Source organism: Gopherus evgoodei, chromosome 1 (assembly GCF_007399415.2).
Source record: "Gopherus evgoodei ecotype Sinaloan lineage chromosome 1, rGopEvg1_v1.p, whole genome shotgun sequence".
Classification (NCBI taxonomy): Eukaryota; Metazoa; Chordata; order Testudines; family Testudinidae; genus Gopherus; species Gopherus evgoodei.
The window spans coordinates 11,260,409-11,282,010 of NC_044322.1; the positions used below are offsets into that span (position 1 = coordinate 11,260,409).

General features: G+C 43.6%; 2 protein-coding genes across 3 annotated transcripts in view; one reads left to right on the forward strand and one right to left on the reverse strand.

Moving 5' to 3' along the window:
• The window catches only part of AQP11 (aquaporin 11), a 29,613-nt gene extending 22,937 nt beyond the window's left edge, over positions 1-6,676 (forward strand). Inside the window, exon 3 of one of the 2 annotated variants that reach the window (XM_030558006.1) lies at positions 1-6,676. In XM_030558006.1, the coding sequence (XP_030413866.1) occupies positions 1-11 (11 nt within the window). In that variant the 3' untranslated portion in view covers positions 12-6,676. The other variant, XM_030557997.1, reaches the window with a different exon arrangement.
• CLNS1A (chloride nucleotide-sensitive channel 1A) overlaps positions 6,421-21,602 on the reverse strand; it is a 26,182-nt gene continuing 11,000 nt past the window's right edge. The window contains exons 5-7 of the mRNA XM_030558020.1: positions 11,328-11,501; positions 9,757-9,841; positions 6,421-7,012 (exon numbers count right to left, since the gene is read on the reverse strand). Coding sequence (XP_030413880.1) covers positions 9,774-9,841; positions 11,328-11,501 — 242 coding nt within the window. The 3' untranslated portion in view covers positions 6,421-7,012; positions 9,757-9,773. The remainder of the gene's footprint in view (positions 7,013-9,756; positions 9,842-11,327; positions 11,502-21,602) is intronic.

The following is a 21,602-nucleotide window of genomic DNA, read 5'->3' on the forward strand; positions in this document are numbered from 1 at the left end:
ATCTGATGTGACATCACTAGCTTTGAAAAGAAACTGGCAAGTCCAAGTATGGAAAACTGGAAGAGGATGTATGTGGAGACAGAGTAAATGAAGTCAGTGTGCTGAATGCTCCTAAGCCTTGTTACTTGGATCAACTGGCACATAACTTGAAAATAAAACAATAATCCAAAAACTTTGAAGTCAGTTAAACTACATATGCTCTGTTTGGCTTTTAAAAGTACATTTTTCCACACAATGTCTGTTTTGAATAATCTATTCTTAGGGTAAGAAATCTGACAGGGAAGAATTAATTAATGCTGTGATCTTCTACAGGTTCTGCAAGATTTCTCTTTGCAGGAAACCATGTCTGCTGTGATTCTTTTTGCAAGACACTGAATTTGCATGTCCCTTTCTACAAAGAAATGCTTTTTTCAGCAGTCTCCACTGTCCTTTAGACAAACATTTTAAAATTTTACTGTACATAGAACCTGGACTGTACGTTCCTCAAATGTACTTACTTAACTGCCTTTTTGTATTTTGTCCCATCAGGTACAGTACTTGTGGCCATTGTGTGGGGTGAAATCCTTCCTCTGATATTCTGAGATTTTAAAATGGTGAACTCTAGAACTACGTGTGTTAAAAAGAGACTCTTAAAAACAGAACTAAATTGCAGCAACACAGTACATAGAGGGAAGACACCTGGATACCAGGCATTGAGAACACTGATTTCCTTACAGGGTTTCCAGATAATTTTATGTTTTGAAATAAGTCTTAACTTTACAGTGGAATTGAATTACAGTAACAAATTGGTATGGTGAGAACAAGAATGAAAGTCTTTATCACATTTGTCAGTTAAGCCATTTATATGAAGAAAAACACTATTGCAAAATGAACTTGTCCCTTTAAATTTAATCCAAAATGCCATTCATTGACCTTTCTTCCAAACCTATCGAAAATGTCAATTGGAGAGAGATACAAAAGTTACATAACCTCTTCAGATATCTGCCACTACTGGTTTAATTACATCAGACTCATCAATATATAATACCCACAAGAGGGGATGGATTCTGAAAAATTTATTCTTGAAATGATCTTTGCATATTCCCACTTGTGGCATATGTAGCCTCTGCAAGGGGGGCTGGGTGGGGCATGTAGCCCCAAAGGATGCTACCTGTTAGAAAAATTACAAAGCTCAACCCCAGAGGCACTGTTTCCCACAAGTGTGAACATGGAGAGGTGACACTCTTAAAAAAGATGTTTTACTGATAAGTACTAACCCACCTTTTCTTCTTGTGAGGAATCTGCCACCTCACTATAATTTATTGGCTTATTAGGGCCCAATCCTGCATGATAGTAAAAGTTGCAGAATCAGGCGCATACTTCAATTATTTTTGTCCACTCTTTTTCTGGAGTACTAAGTAATTAATTCTTGGTCCTGATTGACAGCAGTGTATTTTCTATTGTTAACTTTGCCTAAGACTAGTCAGTATTATGAGCGTGAGGAGTCTTGATAGGAGAGTTAATCAATACAATCAATCAGACAACATACTCTGATGACTATTCAGAGAGCTTGAATCATTTGTGACTCTGATGTCTCTTTAAGGGCACACAGTGGGCACGTTTAGGCCTCTGCCATACAAAAAATAACCAGCAGAGCAGCTCTGCTGCCTCAGAAAATGTACTGCTGCTGTACACCAGGCCAGACTGGTCACAGGCCACCTTTGCTTGTGGTGAAGACCACTCACAGGTTGTGAGCATTCCACAGTACTGTTTGCATTGTCATAGTACATTTTTCTATGCTTTTATAATATTAACATAGCAAACACTTTGCCCCCTCTCATCTGTGCAAAAACATGATTTTGTTTAAAATTTTATGTAGAGGGGCTGGTTGTATTTCTCCATTTATGTTTAGCAGATTTGCAAGGGGATCAAGTTAACAAGTTTTATACGTAAGTGAGATCCTGAAGCACAGGACTCTTGCAAAGCAGTCAGAGTTTGCACTATTAGATTCTGGTATCAAACAGTAACCTCACCCAGACTTCAAACAGCTGTAAGGTGAATACTTTATGGATACCACCAGGTATTTTGCCTGTGGCCAGTCTGGTTAATTTTCAGAGTAAGTAGTACTGCCACAGATAAGCACATTTTGCCTTTTTTGTTTTAAATAGCTGTGCATATGTAAGCTGTTACAAATAGCCTTGTAGTCTCTTGGCTGTTAGCCTTATCTCAGCTAAATTTCCTCTCAATTTAAGATGAGGAGTGGGCTTACTTCAGAGACAATCCAAGTATTGCTGTGTTAGTAAGATATAAAACTGAAAAAATGTCACCTCTTCAACATACTTAGTCTGCCTTAGTCCAGATCCTCAAATGTTGCAGGCTCCTGATCTTTCTCCCAGCACACACTATAATGCATTTAGGAACAGCCAGAGAGACAATTGAAATTATTTTTATTTGACACATTACTGTTAGGGATTTCCAGAATCTTTAAGGTGACTGACAAAAAGAGATGACTCACCACTAATTCATTTAAAATCTTAAATAAAAAAAGTGAGACCTGCAAAACTGAACTCTGAGCTGTAACCTAGACTCAAGATTAGAGGTCAGCAAATTATCAGTGTTGACCTAATATTGGTCTGTTTAGGGATTGATGCTGCCCAGTTATTTTTCTTGTAAGCTTTTAAATCTGCCCTCTGGTAAAGTGAAATTGCTACTCAGTACAGTCCTACATAAACAAAAATCTGTTCACACCAAGCTTACTTAAGGGATGATGCGTCAAATTGCCCACAAAGCAAAACAAAATTTCATCAATATTTCAGAAATATAAAGCTATGGATGAATAAAATCTGCCTTTTAAACACTGAAATATAAATTCCTGGCCTTGATTACACTGCAGGCCTCATTTTGCTGTAGGAACAGATCAGATTGTTTTTGTACTATAAAAATACTTGGTATTGAATGAATTAAGCCTTACTGAGCAGATATTTTTCTTACTCTTATTTTTACAAGTGTTCTGGAAGTAAATTATATATTGTTAGCGCTTCAGATAATTTGTTTTAAATCTAGTGTTTTGTTCTCAATAAAATCTTTGCTTGTATATATTTCCTTGCATTTTAGATACACGGATTCAGAACTCAGTATGAGATGAAGTGACTACTAACCTAACTGCCCAAACTTTCATACAATAGGACCCCAGCACACAAACATTCACTGCTGTATTTCTGTATTCAGTAATCTAAAAACAAAAAATGTAGCTTGCCATGTGCCAGTGTTGGGAGGGCTTCTAAGACCTTATCCACTCAGTTCTCAGCTTGACGCTAAACTCATCACCAAGGTTTAGCTTAAAATCAATCTACATTTGAGTTGATCAGGCTTCAGGGCATACCAGACAGACAAAGTTACAGAGCATATCTTTTTCTTTATATACATTTACACATTACACTGAATTTACTACATTCCACTGCTTTTGCTTTTCTCTTATATTAGCATGTGTTTTATTTGTATTATATTCATGGCTTTCTTTTTTAAGTTTGCTACCTAGCATCACATTCCCAAGACTACTGTAGTTGTCATCAGTTAAACCACTACTAATACTAGGCTCAATGTACAAATGAGGGGAAGAAGGGGGTGGCTGGAGGGTGGGTACTCACCTTCTATGGGATAGCCTACCAAGGTGTAATCCCACATTAGCTTGTTCTCCCTTTAAAGCATGCTTCTGTAATTTTAACTTTACTTTTATTTTAAATTACATTATAAAAGCCTGGTACAAACTAATTTTTTTCTATTTAGCACCATAGGAAATTGAGTTGTGAAACATAATGTAGGCCAGTTAAAATAACATCCCCTGGGTTCATAGCACAAGTGGTCCTTTTCAGCCATCACACTTATCACTTTATCAGTGTCCCAGCATCTCAACCATACTGTGCAATTTGGAGACTGTTCCTCCCCAGTGAGCCCACATGCTGGCAACTCTGTATTACGCCTGCATGTCAGTATCCCTCAGGAGCAAATAGCAGTACAGAGCAATGGCTTTCCAGACCTTGCATTGCTCTGCAACAGTATTTGAGGAGGGAAAAACTTCCACACCCTATGGATTGCAGTGGTTTCACATTTAATTTCATGGTATTTGACATGTTCATTTTCCCCCAGAGGTTGCTACTGGTTGGACAATTCCATACAACACTTCTCCCCCCTCTGTAACTAATGTGGCTCTAGAGTCTAGGTGCAAAAAAACTGATGGATAGTTCCTGAAATGTTGCAGTGTTGCTGCTTTCCATATTAAAGAAAAATTGAAGACACTACCAAAACACTCTGCTACGATCTGTTACAGGGGGCTTCTAGCAGGCCTGGATTGGAATTTATTCTCAGGTTTCTCTTCCCTAAATTAACATGGATAGTATTTTCATACCCCTCAGAGAGATTCACTCTTCAGATCCGAGTCTTATCTTTCTTAAGATTGCCCAAAGCTCATTTCAGGGGTTAAAGGACAACTGTACCCACTTTGGTCACCACATTTGAAAAGTGAGAGGGAGCAAGAATGGTGGAAGGCTATCGAAGTCCATGTTGGTAACTCCTCTTCCTCAGCTTTTATAGTTTTAGTTAGAAATGAATACTAGCTGTGTTTCTTATTCTAACAAACTCTCTTCTCTGCAATTATTGTTAGATAGCTATTCAGTTACACTGCTTCTGCCCATGCTGTCAATGTTCTGTAGCTAAAAAGGTAATCGTTTTCAACTACTGTACAATGTGATAACGTTTAGAGACTAAATTCTCAGCATCAATAGGTGCAGCGCCATTGTCTTTATGATCATGGCCATTGCCTTTTTTCTGTTGGCCAGCAGATGGCAGCCACAGTATCAGGACTCCTAATTTCTATCTGCAACTGTGTCACTGACTCACTGATCTAAGACAATTCACCTAACCTCCTGGTGCCTCAATTTCGCCATCTCTAAAACATGTATAACAAACTTGTATACCAGGTGGAGTGCTGTGAAAATTAATTTACAGAAAAAGTTTAACAAGACGACTTAAATATAAAATATCCCTCCTCGCTCCCCAGGATTGTATTAAAAAAGCTGATCATGGACAGATTTAACATTCATGTCACAGTCCCAGTGGAAAATATAATAGAAAAGAGGGAAGTGGCTACACTTGCAGTTAAACAGCGTACAGCACTGGTTCAGCTGCACTTGTTTTCAGCACCTGGTAAATTTAATTGCAAAAACACGATTGGAGGTGAACAAAGACAAACAAGGGAAGGTTACATCATAGGAACGGACGACTAATTTACTTGCCAGAATCTTTCTTCCCTTTTCTGAAGTCTGGTACCCCATCTCCTTTTCTCCAGTCTTCTGTGCCTTTCCAAATAATTCTCAGTTTCAAAAGCATATTAGCCAATTTCCTTAACAGCCTATGATGCATACAAAATCTGATTTATGAGTGTTCCCAATTTCCAGATACTTGCTTATGTTCTTTACCAATAAATGGTCTTTACTATTTTCCAACTATGCCATCATTTTTATCTGACCAGGCTGTAAAAGATGCATCAATAATTTTAAAATAATCTTCAAAGGTTCTTGTAGTACATGGCACATTGTTTATAATATTGTTAAAAAACCATTAATTTTACTGAAAGAAGAATACTCTACAAAGAGCAGCTAGAACTAATGTTATGTACGCTAGCAGTGATTATGCCACCTGGTATCTTCTGGTATTCCGCAGTAAGCAAGTCAGAGAGGGAAGAACCAGTTTAAAGAAAAATTCTCCTCAATACTGTATGTGAAATAACTATAAGTGGCATAAATTATAACCAGAAATTTAAGAGGAGAATGGTTGTGACTGAAGCAGGTTCTCAGGTTGACTTCAGAAGAACAGATAGGTCTCTACCAGCTGCTCCAGGGACCCAAACACCTGCCTGCGCTGCTGGGGAGGGGTGCATGACTGTTTTTGCAGCTTCCCTTCTCTTCCCATCAGAAGCTGTTTTTCTGCGGGGAACATGAATTCTGTGCACATGCAGTGGTACAAAATTCTCCCAGGAGTAGAATATGGAGAGGAGAGTTTATCTGGCAGAAAACTGTCTAACGAATCAGAGTGCACGGTGGAGAGGGAAGAAAGGCAGCTTCAGCAGATCTGTTCACTGTTCTTGGCAACCTAAACCCAGGATAAGTCACGGTGAAGGTAGTTCTACCCTCAGAACAGTGCATCTATACTGGGGGTTTGCATCAGTGTTGTTACAATAGTGCAAAAATCCTATATGTAGACAAGACTTAAAATGAGTTCAAGGAAAACATCCCCTTTAAGGGATGCACTTAATACCCCTCCCAAAAAACACAAATGAGAACTGCCCAAGTACAGCCCTGAGCAACTAAATGAGTCTTCCAAAGAAAATGATTGAAGGCTGCAACACAAGCCTGGATTGTGAGATACAAAAGTCTAAGTTTATTAAACAATTTTGTTAATGTTTAATTACAAAGATGCAGAACAAGTCTCATCTGTGGGACTTCACTCAAGCCTCTCCCCTACCCAAACTCTGTCAGTAAAAAAATGACAAGACAAAAGACCTGAATAGATAAAGCTAGTTACTTGGAGGGCTAAACATTTAGTTAGTTTTGCTTTGCATTCTCAGCTAACCTTATTTTTCTTTACCAAACTCCTGTTTCTATCAGACATGGCTGACTCAGTGGATAAACAGATACAAAAATATGGACAAATTCTAGGACAACTTAGAATTCTGTTCTAATTACAATTTTGTTTCTTAATTCCTAGAATTCCTACCAAGGCTTCCTAGAAACGAGCCGTGATTAGCCCCATTCAAGCATTAGATAAGAGGTGTTATTGTTTTTATCTTTTAAATAAAAACCCCACAGTGATCACAGAAATGTCAAACTCTGTTTTAAACACATCTATAAAAGCATTTACAGACGTAGATGTCCATGCTTAGGTCATTAATAGAGAAGTTATTAAAGAGGTTAATTCCCAATAGTCACTGCAACACCTTCAGTTTTACAGCTTATTCTGGAAGTGTCACAAGAGGAATCTGAAAGATATAAAACACGGGGTTTAGATAATTGGCATTAATGAAGTTATTAATCTTTACAAAAAAGTCTCTGAACAGTTGCTAGCAACAGCATGGGATAACTCTCAGCACACCCTGGCCTGATTTTCAGAAGGTTGGGCACCTGCAGCTCACACAGACTTGAGTGGGAGTTCTGAGTGGTCAGCTGGTCTGAAAAATCAGGCCCAATAAGCATACTACTGCTTTAAAAAATCAACATCACCGAATGTGTGTATGGGAAGGGAACAACAACTGCCAGTTTAATATATACAAAATAGTTTGAACAAAATGTGAACTTTTGTAAGTGGCATAAATAACTGTTCTTGACAAGACTAAGTACAAATTTCACACTTTTATCATCAAGTCACTAAGAGCTTCGTCAGGCAACTGTCACATCTCATTTGTGTAATGAACAGGGACATGCGACATTAGTGTCACATGAGGGTGTCACTTCAGAGGCATGATGGTTCATTGCTTTCTAAAGGATCACTGGGACGTGATGTTCCTGCAGATTGTTTGCTCAGTCTGCTTGCAATGTTAATGAAACGAAAAAGAATTAAATCTAAAATTATTTGCTCCATGGCGTACTATGAAAATCTCAGTAAACTTCCTCTTTATTACAGTAACCTACATGCCATAAACTTGTTAGCCTGGTGATTAGCAGAGACAAAGAGCTGTTTGTTCTTCACATAGATTCTGGGATTACTTGGAGAGTTACTTTATAATTCCTTGTGTTTTGAACAGCAGACCAACCTGGTGACCCATTCATTACAGGGCTTTTCATACCAAAGGCTCTCAACTGCTTTATGAAGTGACGTAATACTTAGCACTACATACACAGATCACTTTATCCACCACTGATCTGGAGCTGCTTGTTAACTGCACAGCAACAGAGTTTAGGACAGAAAGCAAAGAACAGCACCACCAATTAACTCTGGCAACACAATGTTCTGTGACAACATACTGGGGCATGTACAGTCCAGACTCAGGAAGAGTACTGCCAACTGAAGATATTGTAACAATGTGCTAGGTGCTTTGCCAGGAAAAGAATTACCAATACATAAGGCATCTCTTTTAGGTTTTAACTGATAAACATCAACAAAAACACCCGGATACAAAAAAAATCAAATCAGTGTTTATCCAACAAAGACCAGAACTGGTTACCCAATCTGTGTTCACTTCACCCCCTTCCCAGTGCAGTTTGTTTACGTAGTCCCTACTCCCTGGCTTATACCTAAGGGCTAGTCTTCACAGAGAAGTAATGCAGACTGTGTGTGCGTGCATGTGAGATTTCTAAAGCACACAAATGTATTGCATATTAATTGGTCCACATAAACGAAAAGCTCCCTAGGGCACTTTCACATAGTACTGTTTCAAATAGCACTATGTGGGTGTACAAAGGGAAAGCCCCCCGGCCAGATTTTTGGACAGCTAAACAGAACTTCACCACCATCACCCCCCCCCCCAAAAAAAAACAAAAAAAAAAAACAACCCATAAGCCCTACAATAACACTTCCTAAGCGTCTTAGATGCCTCCAATTCTACTGCTAACCTAGCTCAGTTTACAATGTGACCGCTTGGTGGTAATGTTACTACAGAAAGTAGCACGGTTGCAGCGATATTACCACAAAGGAAATCTTAATCCATGGACTGATAGCCCTTGGAGGGAAAACACAGCTCTAAGAACGCCATCTCTATGGTAACAAGAGTGGACCTTTTCAAGGTCTAAATGCCCTGGGTATCCCTGATATAGAGTGAGGAATCTGGACATGGATGGAAGAGTAACTAGAATCTTGACTGTACCCGTAATAGCTCCACTCAGTGCTTCAGGATGGTGGCAGGGCCTCTGAGTGCTTGGAGTGACGTTGTCTAATGGTGGCTTCTTGAGGCAGGACTTTGTGCTCTTGCTTCTGGGCTGAGAAGGTCAGAGACGCTAAACCCTACGCACTGCTGCCAGCACATGTAACCTGCTCCTACGGCTGGCTACCTCAATGGCCTGCCTTCCAGCTTCTGCAGCAGCAACTTTGCATTGGGCTTTTACAGCTCCATGACAGTCTGTAGATGTCAGAAGTCAATTCCTCTCATCCGCTCCCACAGACAGGAAGGGTGACATTACAGAAGAGGGGACATAGAAGACATTTCTAGACCTGCTCCAAAGCTGAAAGCTTTCAATGACACCCCCACCAAGAAAGAATTCCTGTTCCACCTACAGTAAATTAAGAGATGGACTTGCCACAGAGTTCTGCCCCCTTTGAAACAGTCTGGCAAATCTTGCATGCTAAGGGGGGAAAACAACGGATACCAGGGACAATAACTTCCCAGCAATGGACCCAATATTTGTGTATCTTCCAAGAGACTTCATGTGATCAGACAATTCACGTGACCCAAGGATCTAGATCTAACAGCCTAATCTACCTTTTCCTGAAGTGTGTAAGGTCAGTGCCTGAAGAAGGGAAATTAACCTCACCTGGCTGTTCATTTTACAGTTTAACTCCTTTCCACAGTTTTGATAAACACTTCATTTTTTTTTCAAATTTGCTCTATTTCTTCTTTTACTAGAAGACACAATCCCGTGTTTATTCACAGAACTCTCAATGGTTTCCGAAGTAATTTAACATAGGGACTTATGGACAATTCTCAATTCATCAAACTACAAAAGCATATGGCTCTGCAGGATTGAAGAGCCTCACACTGAAGGTAGAAAAAAACTAAAGTTTTAAGCTTACAGCAGCATATATCTTCCTCAGTGATCAACTTCTGCATCTTCAAACTGCCCTGCAACCACTGGTGTTGTGTCCACTTCCATGCCATCTGAAAACAAAGCCAAGACAATGAAATACTGTAGCACGCACAAGCTGAACACACTGTGACATAAAGCCAGTGCCCTCTGCTGGTGAGAGATTAGTGGTGCAGGAGATACTAATATTGTGTTGACAGTATTCTAGGCAAGTTGAAAACAGCAACTCCCCAGACCTATTTCACATACTCTTCGCAATACCCCTTTTTAAAAAGTCAGTCAGACAACACTAAGTCACTAAATTGCACATTATAAAGAGATGCAAGGTTGTTAAACTGCAGTTTCTATTACTCTAAGAAAACTTTTTTCTAAAAAGCAAGAACCCTTATTTGGTTCACAGATTTGAACATTAGACCCCTGCAATTGAGAGGAACACATGATTAGAAAGCATAACATTGCAGGTATATATGAGGTAGGTTAGTCTCAAATAAAATCAATCTAGAGCCTGTTCTAAGAACTTCTGACCACAGGCGTTAGTCTCCAATGTAAAACCACCATGTTAAGCAAAGTCAGGATTAGTCACTTTAGCTGCAGACTGTCAAGAAATCTCAGAAAAATTCAGAAGATCAGCAGCCAAGGATCTATCACTGAACTAAGCAAAACCCAATCCAACCCACTCTTGAAGAACAGAGCAACAGCCAACAAGATCCAGGAAGGCTACTAAGCTTGCTAAGAGTAGGTCCAAGCTGTGCCATGCACGGTCCATTTTATTTCCAACATCCAGAACTTTGGGTTCAAAATCCAGACTGAACTTTGAGATGAAGGGAGATTTCACAAGAACAAATGAGATCATATAAAAACATTTTTATACAATGTAATTTAATCCACAAACTTGTGGAACAAACACACACAGTAAGTTAACCTATGAAAAAGTAAAGAAAATGCAGAGTTAAAGCTAAAGAAAAGTCACTCAGCTGTCAATTATTGCCACACATCACATATCCCTAGTTACATACTGCTTTGCTCGGCTAGAGAAAGGATGGGCTGAAGACAAACTTTCACAGACTGGTTTAAAAGGCAATCTGAGTTACATAGGTTCAATAAGTATTTAGAAACTCTAAAAAACTTACCTGAACTGGTGCAAGCCTATACTCAGACACACACACTGCACATTTTTGACCCAGGGAAAAGCAAGAGGTACTACCCTTTAAAGATTAAATGGCAACATTTTAATTGCCCACTGCTTTTTCCCCATGTTTTCTAATATTTGTCTCCACATTGCTAAGGTTGCATTTACAAAGCATATAACAGTCATCGAACTACAAAACAGGTATTTTAAATGCTAATGGAAATACTTACACACCAATGTAATTTTTCAAATCACGTTATTACTCACCGTTTATATCGTGAAACCGGCTTCTTTTTCCCAACACACACAGAAGTTTATGATGATATTGCTCACAAGCCAATTTCACCATTGCTACTGCCACATAAAGCTGCATGCAGTAAGGGTCAAGAAACCATAGTATACGTAGGTTGGGGGAAAGGGACATGTCTCACCTTCAAACTCTCTCACTGAATCTTCTGTTCGCACTCCAGCCATGTTGTACTGGCTGCTCACAGACTGAGCTAACATGCCCTCTAATCTCTCCAGAGTGGCTTGACCCTCTGCAGTTAAGTGTGACAACCCTTCTTCATATGTGTAGAAGGAAGGGATATCGCCTTGTCCTTGTTCTGCAAAGACAAGTTTGCATTTAGCAGATATGAAGTTATAAACACAGCAAGTTCCTACAAGATACTAAACCACTTTAAAAAGATATTTCCAGATGCGGTCAGGTAACACGTACTCATTTATTAACCAGGTAGGCTATTTTTAAACCAACTTCGAACTGAAAAGGATTCACTAGCACTGACGACACAGCAGGATCTTTTGACAATAGACAATTTCGAAAGAAATCCATACACTATCTAAAATGCTTTTAAAAGAACTCTCTAATGAGCAGCATTTTGCACTTGCATTTGCAGATCTCTAAGTGCTTCAATCAATGAATTTCTCCTAAACGCTCCTGCAAGGCATTCTAGCAGGTAACAGCCCTGCTAAGGTTCAGACCAGATTTCTGTTTAAAGCCCAAATATTTTAAGTGCTCTAAATTCAATACAGTTACTCAGATTGCCTTGAAATTTGCCATGCCTCATGAGAGCATAGGTTTCCGTTCGCAGACCAAATCTGGGCCATTTCACCAAAGGGTACCCTAGAGATAGGTCCCTCCCAAAACAACAGCTTTTTTTTTTTTCCTTTAAAGTTGACAGATTCTGGCAACTGATTTGTGCTTACAGATAGATCAAACAAGGGTGCAGATCCTTACACCGGGATCTCAGATAACCAAGGGTTACCCTGGCAACTACCAGCCCACTGGGGAAAATAAAATTAAAATAAACTTTATTTGACAAAGATTTTGCTACTGTACTGTAGCACATCAAAACCATCTCATGCTAATGAGATGCTAATGAAATTACTAAGCACTGGGGAGAAACTAGAAAAGACTGGATGGCATATTGCTAAAATCTGTCTGTCAGGGTTTTGTTTTTTTTTAATTTTGGGTGCTGAAGTTGAAGCATTTAAGGTGAGAAGGGTCAGACCCTTCTCTTTCATCTCCCCGGATGGGAGCCAGGCTCTGCAGGGGGCTTGCCTTACTGGGAGGGGTCCTGATCCCCTGCTGCCTACCCTCTCAACATGAGCTGGGGTCTGGGCCTCCCTGTATCCCAGAGTTGTGTGCGCCCCACTCCTTTCTCCCCTGTTTGTGTGTCAGTTTTTCGGGCACCTCAGCACATCTATGAAGGTCTAACCCCCACACACCTCTCCCCATATGAGCTGAGATCTGAGGAAGTCCTGCCTCTCTGGGTGGAGCTTAGAATGGGCATGCTCAGAACATGCACTAAGGAGACACTGCTGAGACTGTTGTGAAGAGCTGGGAATGGGTATGCCCGATGTATCAAAAACTCTCCAGCACTGGGGAGTGGGGAAAAGAACATCCACAGACATGAATGGAGCAGTTCACAAGTCTCAGAGCTATTGTTTCAGGCTGTATTCAACTTCATGGGATATTCAGCTAAGAACATCTCATGGGGGCTATTAACACTGCCCTGAGCCTGCTACTTGGGCAGAAATCAGAGAATGAAGATTTTTCCCAAATGTTCACTACGTTTTTCTTAAATTATTGTATTTTGGAAAAATGTAATCTGAATACACCAGAATATTCAGAAGATGCTGAAACCATATTTGAAAAGAAAATAAATTACACACACAAATGCTCACTGGGAGGGGAGTTGTGATTAGGGGTGCAAAAATAGTTGGTGATATGGGAAGTGACGTTTGGGTCTGCAGCAAGGGCAGAAGATAAATGGGAATGGCTAGTAGAGGAGGGAAGAAAGCTTAAGGGAGGACTCATCTCAGAGGGAAAGGGTCAGAACATCAGAACGGTCATATTGGGTCAGACCAAAGGTCCATCTAGCCCAGTATGCTGTCTGCCGACAGTGGCCAATGCCAGTGCCCCAGAGGGAATTAGCAGAACAGGTAAGCATCAAGTGATCCATTCCTTGTCTCGCATGAACAGAGGCTAGGGAAACCATTCCTGCCCATCCCGGCTAATAGCCACTGATGGACCTATCCTCCATAGATCTATCTAGGTATGAACTGGAGTGGGAGGGGAGAAGATGGGACAGGTTGGACAAATCATGCCAAACGAATCCAGTTTCCTTCTTTAACAGGGTTTACTGGTCTAGCAGATGGGGGAAAGCAGTAGACATGATATATCTTGATTTTAATAAAGTTTAAGCACACTAGGGAAAAATGTCTAGATGAAATTACTATAAGGTGGATGTAAAACTGGTTGAAAGACCATACTCAAGAGTAATTATCAATGGTTCACTGTCAAACTGGGAAGGTGTATCTACTGTGGTCCTGCAAGGGTCAGTCTTGGGTCTGGTACTAGTCAATATTTTTATTAGGAGATTTGGATAACAGAGTGGAGGATATGCCTATAAAATCTGGATGACTCCAAGCTGGAGGGGTTCCAAGCAGTTTGGAGGACAGGATTAACATCCAGAACAACCTTGAAAAAACTGGAGACTTGGTCTGAATTCAACAAGATGAAATTCAATAAAAGATAAGTGCAAAGTACTTCACTTAGGAAGGAAAAAATCAAATGCAAAACTACAAAATGAGGAATAACTGGCTAGGGGTAGTACCACTGAAAAGGATGTGGTGGTTACAGTGGATCACAAATTGAATATGAGTTATCAGTGTGATGCAGTTGCAAAAAAGGATAATTATCCTGTGGTGTATTAACAGGAGTGTCATATATAAGAAACGGGAGGTAACTGTCTTGCTCTACTTGACACTGGTGAGGCCCCGGCTGGGGTACAGTGTCCAATTCTGGGCGCCATGCTTTAGGAAACATGGACAAAGAGGAGAAAGTCCAGAGGAGAGCAACAAAAATGATAAAAGGTTTAGAAAACCTGACCCACGAGGAAAAGTTAGTCTTGAGAAAAGATGCCTGAGGGGAGACCTCATAACAGTTTTCAAATATATTAAAGGCTGGTGATTAATTGTTCTCTGTGTCCACTGAAGATAGAACAAGTAATGGGCTTAATCTGCAGTGAGAGATTTAGGTTAGACATTAGGAAAAACGTTCTAACTATAAGGGTAGTTAAACTCTGGAACAGGCTTCCAAGGGAGGTTGTGGAATCCCCTCATCACTAGAGGTTTTTAAGAACATGTTGGACAAACCCCTGTCAAGAATGGTGCAAATTTACTTGGTCCTGCCTCAGCACAGGCAGTTGGAAGGGACCTAGAGAAATCATCATTTCCACCATTCTACTATGTAGGGCAGCAGAAACTGGGAGTTCAAGGAGGAGCTCATATCAGCCGAGTTCTCCTCTTCCATGCGTATGTGTGCTGGGATCTACCCTACCCCTACCCCTCTGCAGGGGTTTGAGACTCTCCCTGCCTACTATGTATTCTGGAATCTGGGACACCCTGCTCCTCTTAGGATGTCTCCATGTGAACTGGCATCTGGTGTCAGGAAGGTATTTTCCTCCAGGGCAGCTTGGCAGAGGCCCTGGGGGGTTTTCGCCTTCCTCTGCAGTGTGGGGCATGGGTCACTTGCTGGAGAATTCTCTGCAACTTCAAGTCTTCAAACCATGATTTGAGGACTTCAATGGCTCAAACATAGGTTAGGGGTTTGTTGTGGGAGTGGGTGGGTGAGATTCTGCAGCAATCATATTGGTCCCTTCTGACCTTAAAATCTACATAACCCAGGTAACATGCAGCCCTCCACTAAGCTACAGCATAGGGAAGAAGATAGCAAGGAGCAATTTCTTACAGTGCAAACTAGTGGCTTCATGAGAAGGGATGGGGAACTGGAAGGGGGCGGGGGGAAGACGGTACACATCATGGGGAATGTTGGGGCAGGGAGTAGAGAAGGAGACATATGCCAGTCTTCTCTCACATGCTTAAAGTTACTGTGACAACCACATAAAACACATGGTAAAAAACAAAAACACTGTATCTCCTCTGGGCAAACACATTTCACAAAAAGATTACTCCATATCCAACCTTTCAGTCCTAGTCCTCAAAGGAAACCTGCCAGAGGTGACTAGCGAGAGGAACACAAAAGGGGGAAAGTGACCTCCCCATGTGACCTGTCCCCACCACCCACATGACCCCCTCACATGACTTATCCCCATCCCACCCCCAGGCTTTCCCCATCCCCCATTACCTGGCAAGGAGGGGGGGCAGCAACTCTGCCTCAGTCCCCCTCGAAGAGGAGAGGCTCTAGCTCCGCCTCTTCCCTTCCAGCTCTGGCCTTGTGTCCCCCCCCCATGCTGAGGAGGGTCACGTGACCCTTCACACCCCCTGCCCCATTGCCTGTACTACGCCTTCAAAAGATGAGCTGGGGAGCTTAAATTCATAACTCCGCTAGACACTAACGAGCACGGCCTTACCAAAAACATTGGTTTTATGGCTTTTTACACCACTAACTTGGTAGCTCCCCTTCTTTGTCCTGTCACTGCAGGGCTGCTTCACCTTGAACGATCCTTCAGAATGTGTTAACTACTTGTGCTAAATAACCTGTTCCATCTCGCATTTAGCTGGGACACTCTGAGTACCTTTCCCAGACCTGAAGCAGAGCTCTGCAGAGCACATAAGCTGGTCTCTTTCACCAACAGAAGTTGCTCCACTAAAAGATATGACCTCACCCATCTGGTCTCTCTAACCATGTAATGAAACGGTCAAGGTTTTGAGACACAGCCCACGGATGAGACTTCTCTCACTGGCCCTGTTAGCAAATACACAGACATTGCAAACATTTCAAAGCATGACCACTATCTCCACTCCACTATAACAAAACATCCAGGAGGGGGAGGAGCACTGCAGAATCACATGGAAAGAGCACTGGACAGGGACTATCCCTAGCTCTGTCACTGGCTTACTAAGTGACCTTGGGCAAGTCATGTCATCTCCTTGTGCCTCAGTTTCCCAACTGTAAAATAGGAATACGGATGTGAAGCTGTTCAAGATCTACTGATGAAAGGCACTGCATAAAAGCTAGGTCTTTCAATTATTACCTAGCCACAGCTGCATACAAACTGCAAACCTTGGTGAGAACTCCAATTGTCTAAATGACCACTAATAGTTACCAAACGTTTCTTTATTTAAAAAACTAGGAAATTAAATGACAAAAAATGAATTAGCACAGATTTAAGGCTGCCAGTGATAGCTCATGCCCTTCCTGAACACTGAGTTCAGCAAAACTCAAACTTCTGCAAACCAGGAAAGAGAGAGTTAAGGTAATTGCCCAGGCTACCTTAACTAATGCCCCAATACACCCAGAACACACTCTGCCTTCTCACTGTAATGGACGGGGTACCTGCGCTTGCCGTACACTCAATCACTGAGCTACTCCCCTGACAGAATACCACACCTGTAAAATTTAGTAACTACTTCATACCCTTTTATAACCCCTTCCACTCACAGAATACCATCTCCACGTACACTTTCCCTCACCCCTCATTAAATCCAGACTGTTCTCATACCCCACCTCACTACTCACAATACCCAGGGCAAAAAGACCCGAGTGCCCTATTGCTAACACAACCAACAGTTCTGCACTGAAACAATGCAGACTGGAACCTCAAGGTACATACTCACCTCTTTCCTGGGATCCCACACATGGGAGGACTCAGACCCAGATCTCCTCATATCACAATCACTGTTCTTCTTGAATGCTTTGACTTATTCCTCTCCCATTAAATGCAATTACACACAACACAGTAAGTGCATGTAAGTCCCAGGGACTACAGCCAGCTCCAGGGGAGCAGAGTTAAGTTGTGTGGGCATTTACCTTAACGCTGCAGGTCCTTGTTTTCAGAAGTTTGAGTTTTGCTGAACTCAGCATTTGGGAAGGGGACAAGCTATCACTGGGCAACCGTAACCCCGCGTTAACAAAGTCTTTTGCCATTTAATTATATTTTACATACAAAATCTGTTAAGAGAACAGTGAGGTTGCAAAGTCGAACACCCGACATTTAGAAAATCCCAGAAGCAGGTGGTCTGTGCAATCTTAATTCAGCCCCTTGCACATTTGGATTCTAGTACAATATTTAATATCCTCTCTCAAGATGCACAGGACTGATGGTGTTCAGGGAATGAATCAGAGTTGTGTACTGAAGGAAACTGGTCTGTAGGGCCCCCGCCTCCTTTGTTGCAGAAGTTGGAAGGTGTGTAGTGAATGAGGCAGGGGGATTTCAGGAAGAGAAGGGATGGTCTCATGGTTAAGGCCATTGAATGCTGTCCTGGAGAAAAGACGGTTACTCACCTTTGTAACTGTTGTTCTTCAAGATGTGTTGCTCATATCCATTCCAGCTAGGTGTGCGCATGCCGTGTGCACATTAGTCGGAAGATTTTTACCCTAGCAACACTCGGTGGGCTGGCAGGGCGTCCCCTGGAGCGGTGCCGCCATGGCGCCTGATATATACCTCTGCCGGCCCATCCGCCCCTCAGTTCCTTCTTGCCAGCTACTCTGACATTGGGGAAGGAGGGCGGGTTTGGAATGGATATGAGCAACACATCTCGAAGAACAACAGTTAAAAAGGTGAGTAATCGTCTTTTCTTCTTCGAGTGCTTGCTCAAATCCATTCCAGTTAGGTGATTCCCAAGCCTTACCTAGGCGGTGGGGTCGGAGCGAGACATTGCGGAATGTAAGACCGCTGAGCCAAATGGGGCATCGTCTCTGGACTGCTGGACCAATGCGTAGTGTGATGCAAAGGTGTGGATGGAAGACCAGGTAGCCGCGCGACATATTTTCTGGATGGGAACATGGGCCAGGAAAGCGGCAGATGAGGCTTGAGCCCGAGTAGAATGGGCGGTGAGATGGCCAGTTGGGATGTGAGCCACATCATAGCATGCCCGAATACAGGATGTCACTCAAGATGAAATCTGTTGGGAAGAGACTGGCATGCCCTTCATGCACTCTGCCACAGCTATAAATAGCTGAGGTGAACGTCGGAAGGGTTTGGTCCTCTCGATATAAAAGGCAAGAGCCCTGCGGACATCCAGAGTATGCAGCTGTTGTTCCCGACGCGATGAGTGCGGCTTCGGGAAAAAGACTGGTAGAAAGATGTCTTGATTAACGTGGAAGGCAGAGACCACCTTAGGGAGGAATGCCGGGTGCGGTCGCAGCTGTACCTTGTCCGTGTGGAATACCGTATACGGGGGATCCACAGTCAAAGCTCAAAGTTCCGAGACTCGCTGAGCCGAGGTGATAGCGATGAGGAAGGCTGTCTTCCAGGACAGGTACAGCAGCAAGCATGTGGCTAGAGGCTCAAAGGGGGGACCTAGGAGCCTAGCTAATAAGAGGTTTAGATCCCAGGTAGGGGGTGGGCGCTTGACCTGAGGGTAGAGTCGCTCCAAGCCATTGAGGAATCTGGAAACTATGGGGTGAGAAAAGATTGAACTGCCAGTTTCCCCAGGATGGAAGGTGGAAATAGCTGCAAGATGCACCCTTATAGAAGAGATCACCAGGCCCTGCTCCTTGAGGGACCATAAATAGTCCAAGATAATGGGGACCGATACACCTTCTGGGATAAAGTCATGCTGGGCGCACCAGTGGGAGAAGCGCTTCCATTTGGCGAGATATGTCATCCGCGTGGAAGGCTTTCTGCTTCCCAGCAGCACCTGTTGCACTGAGGTGGAGCAACGCAACTCAGATTGGCTCAACCAGACAGCAGCCATGCTGTCAGATGGAGGGACTGCAGGCCCGGGTGGTGAAGCCTGCCGAAGCCCTGTGTTATGAGGTCCGGGCAGAGTGGCAGAGGTATCAGGTCTGCCAGAGAAAGGTCGAGCAGCAGGGTGTACCAGTGCTGTCTCAGCCATGCCGGAGCAATCAGTATTAGCGGGGCTCTGTCCCTGCGGAGCTTGGGAAGAACTCTGTGGACAAGAGGAAACGGTGGGAAGGCATAAAATAGGCGACCTTTCCACGGAATTAGGAAAGCGTCCGAGGGAGCCCGGGGAGCGACCTTGCAGGGAGCAGTACACCTGGCATTTCTTGTTCTCTCTGGAGGCAAAGAGGTCTATGTGGGGAAAGCCCCACTTCCAGAATACAGAATGGAGAATGTCCAGATGGATGGACTACTCGTGAGACAGGAAGGATCTGCTCAGTTGCTCTGCGAGAGTGTTCCGGACTCCTGGGAGAAAGGAGGCTACCAGGTCTATTGAGTGGGCTATGCAGAAGTCCCACAGTTGAATGGCCTCCCGACAAAGGGGGGAGGACCGTGTCCCTCCCTGTTTATGTAATACATGGCCATTGTGTTGTCTGTGAACACTGCAGCACAATGGCCCTGTAGATGATGCTGGAACACTCGGCCCACCAGTTGGACCGCTCTCAGTTCTCGGACATTGATGTGTAACGCCATCTTCCGAGACGACCAAAGGCCTTGAGTGCGAAGGTGCCCTAGGTGAGCACCCCAGCCGAGAGATGACGCGTCCATTGCTAGGGACGTGGAGGGCTGTGGTGGATGGAATGGCAGACCTGCACACACCAGGGATGGCGTCCGCCACCAGTCGAGGGAGCCTAGAATGCTCGGCGGAATTGTGAGTATAACGTCTATGGTATCTCTGCCCGGACGATAAGCTGAGGCGAGCCAAGTTTGAAGAGGACGCATGCACGGTCTGGCGTGCTTTGTGACGAATGTGCGTGCAGCCATGTGACCGAGGAGGCCAAGGCAAGCGCAGGCAGAGGTTGTTGGGAAGCTTTGAAGTCTTTGTACAAGGGAGACTATAGCCTGAAAACGAGGTAGAGGCAAACTGGCTGTTGCAAGACTGGAGTCCAGCATGGCTCCGATGAACTCTATCCTCTGCGTAGGCACCAGAGTGGACTTTTCTAAATTGATTATCAGGCCTAGACGCATGAATAGGTCCTTGATGATGGTCACATGACTGGTGACTTGTGCCTCGGAGGTCCCTCGAATAAGCCAGTCGTCAAGGTATGGGAAGACATGTATTCGACGACGATGTAGGGAAGCGGCGACTACCGCCATACACTTCGTGAATACCCGAGGGGCCGAGGAGAGGCCAAAGGGAAGGACCGTAAACTGATAATGTTGATGATTCACCACAAAGCGTAGATACCGTCTGTGCGTGGGGTAAATTGCAATGTGGAAATATGCGTCCTTCATGTCGAGAGCGACGTACCAATCTCTGGGATCCAGGGAAGGAATGATGGTTCCCAGGGACACCATGCGGAACTTGAACTTTTCATGAATTTGTTGAGTCCTCGCAGGTCTAGGATAGGCCGGAGGCCCCCTTTCGCCTTGGGGATTAGGAAATATCGGGAATAAAACCCTTTGCCCCTTAATTCCTCCGGTACCTCCTCTATAGCTCCAACCATAAGGAGCCTCCCAACCTCCTGCAGGAGGAGTTGTTCGTGAGAGGGGTCCCTGAAGAGGGACGAGGAGGGGGGTTGGGAGGGAGGGGGTGAAAGAAACTGAAGATAGTATCCAAGCTCCACCATGCGTAGGACCCAAAGATCCGAAGTTAATTGGGACCATGCAGGGAGGAACGGGGAAAGGCGGTTGTAGAACTGAAAAGGATCCTCGGAGACAATTGGTACACTGCTCTCAGGCGCACCCTCAAAAGTTTGAGGTCCCGCTGTTGGCTTGGTGGGACCGGAATTGTTACCCCCTTGAGGTCCAGACTGATGTCTACAGTTGGTACAACCTCGCCTTCTGGTAAAGTCTTGCCTTGGCCTAGGCAGGGGGTAAGGGCGCTGAGGTTGGGAGTGGAAGGACCGTCTTTGAGTCTGTGGCGTATGCATTCCCAGCGAACGCATAATTACGTGGTTGTCTTTTAGACTCTGAAGCCTAGGGTTCGTCTTTTGTGAGAACAGGCCCTGGCCATCAAATGGTAAGTCTTGTATAGTATGCTGAAGTTCAGGTGGCAGGCCTGACACTTGTAGCCATGATATATGTCACATGGCTATTCCAGAGGCGACCGTTCCAGCTACCGAACTGGCGGCATCCAGTGAGGCCCCATCCAGTGTAGGGAGGTCTGCGCTACTCTCTTTCCTTCCTCCAGGAGTGCTGTAAATTCCTGGCGGGAGTCCTGCAGGACCAGCTCTATTAACTTCCCTACGGCCTCCCAGGTGTTGTAGTTGTACCTACTCAGGAGGGCTTGTTGGTTTGCTACCCTGAGTTGGAGGCCTCCCGCGGAATAGATTTTTCGTCCCAACAAATCCATTCGCCTGGCCTCCCTCGATTTAGGTGCATGGGCTTGTT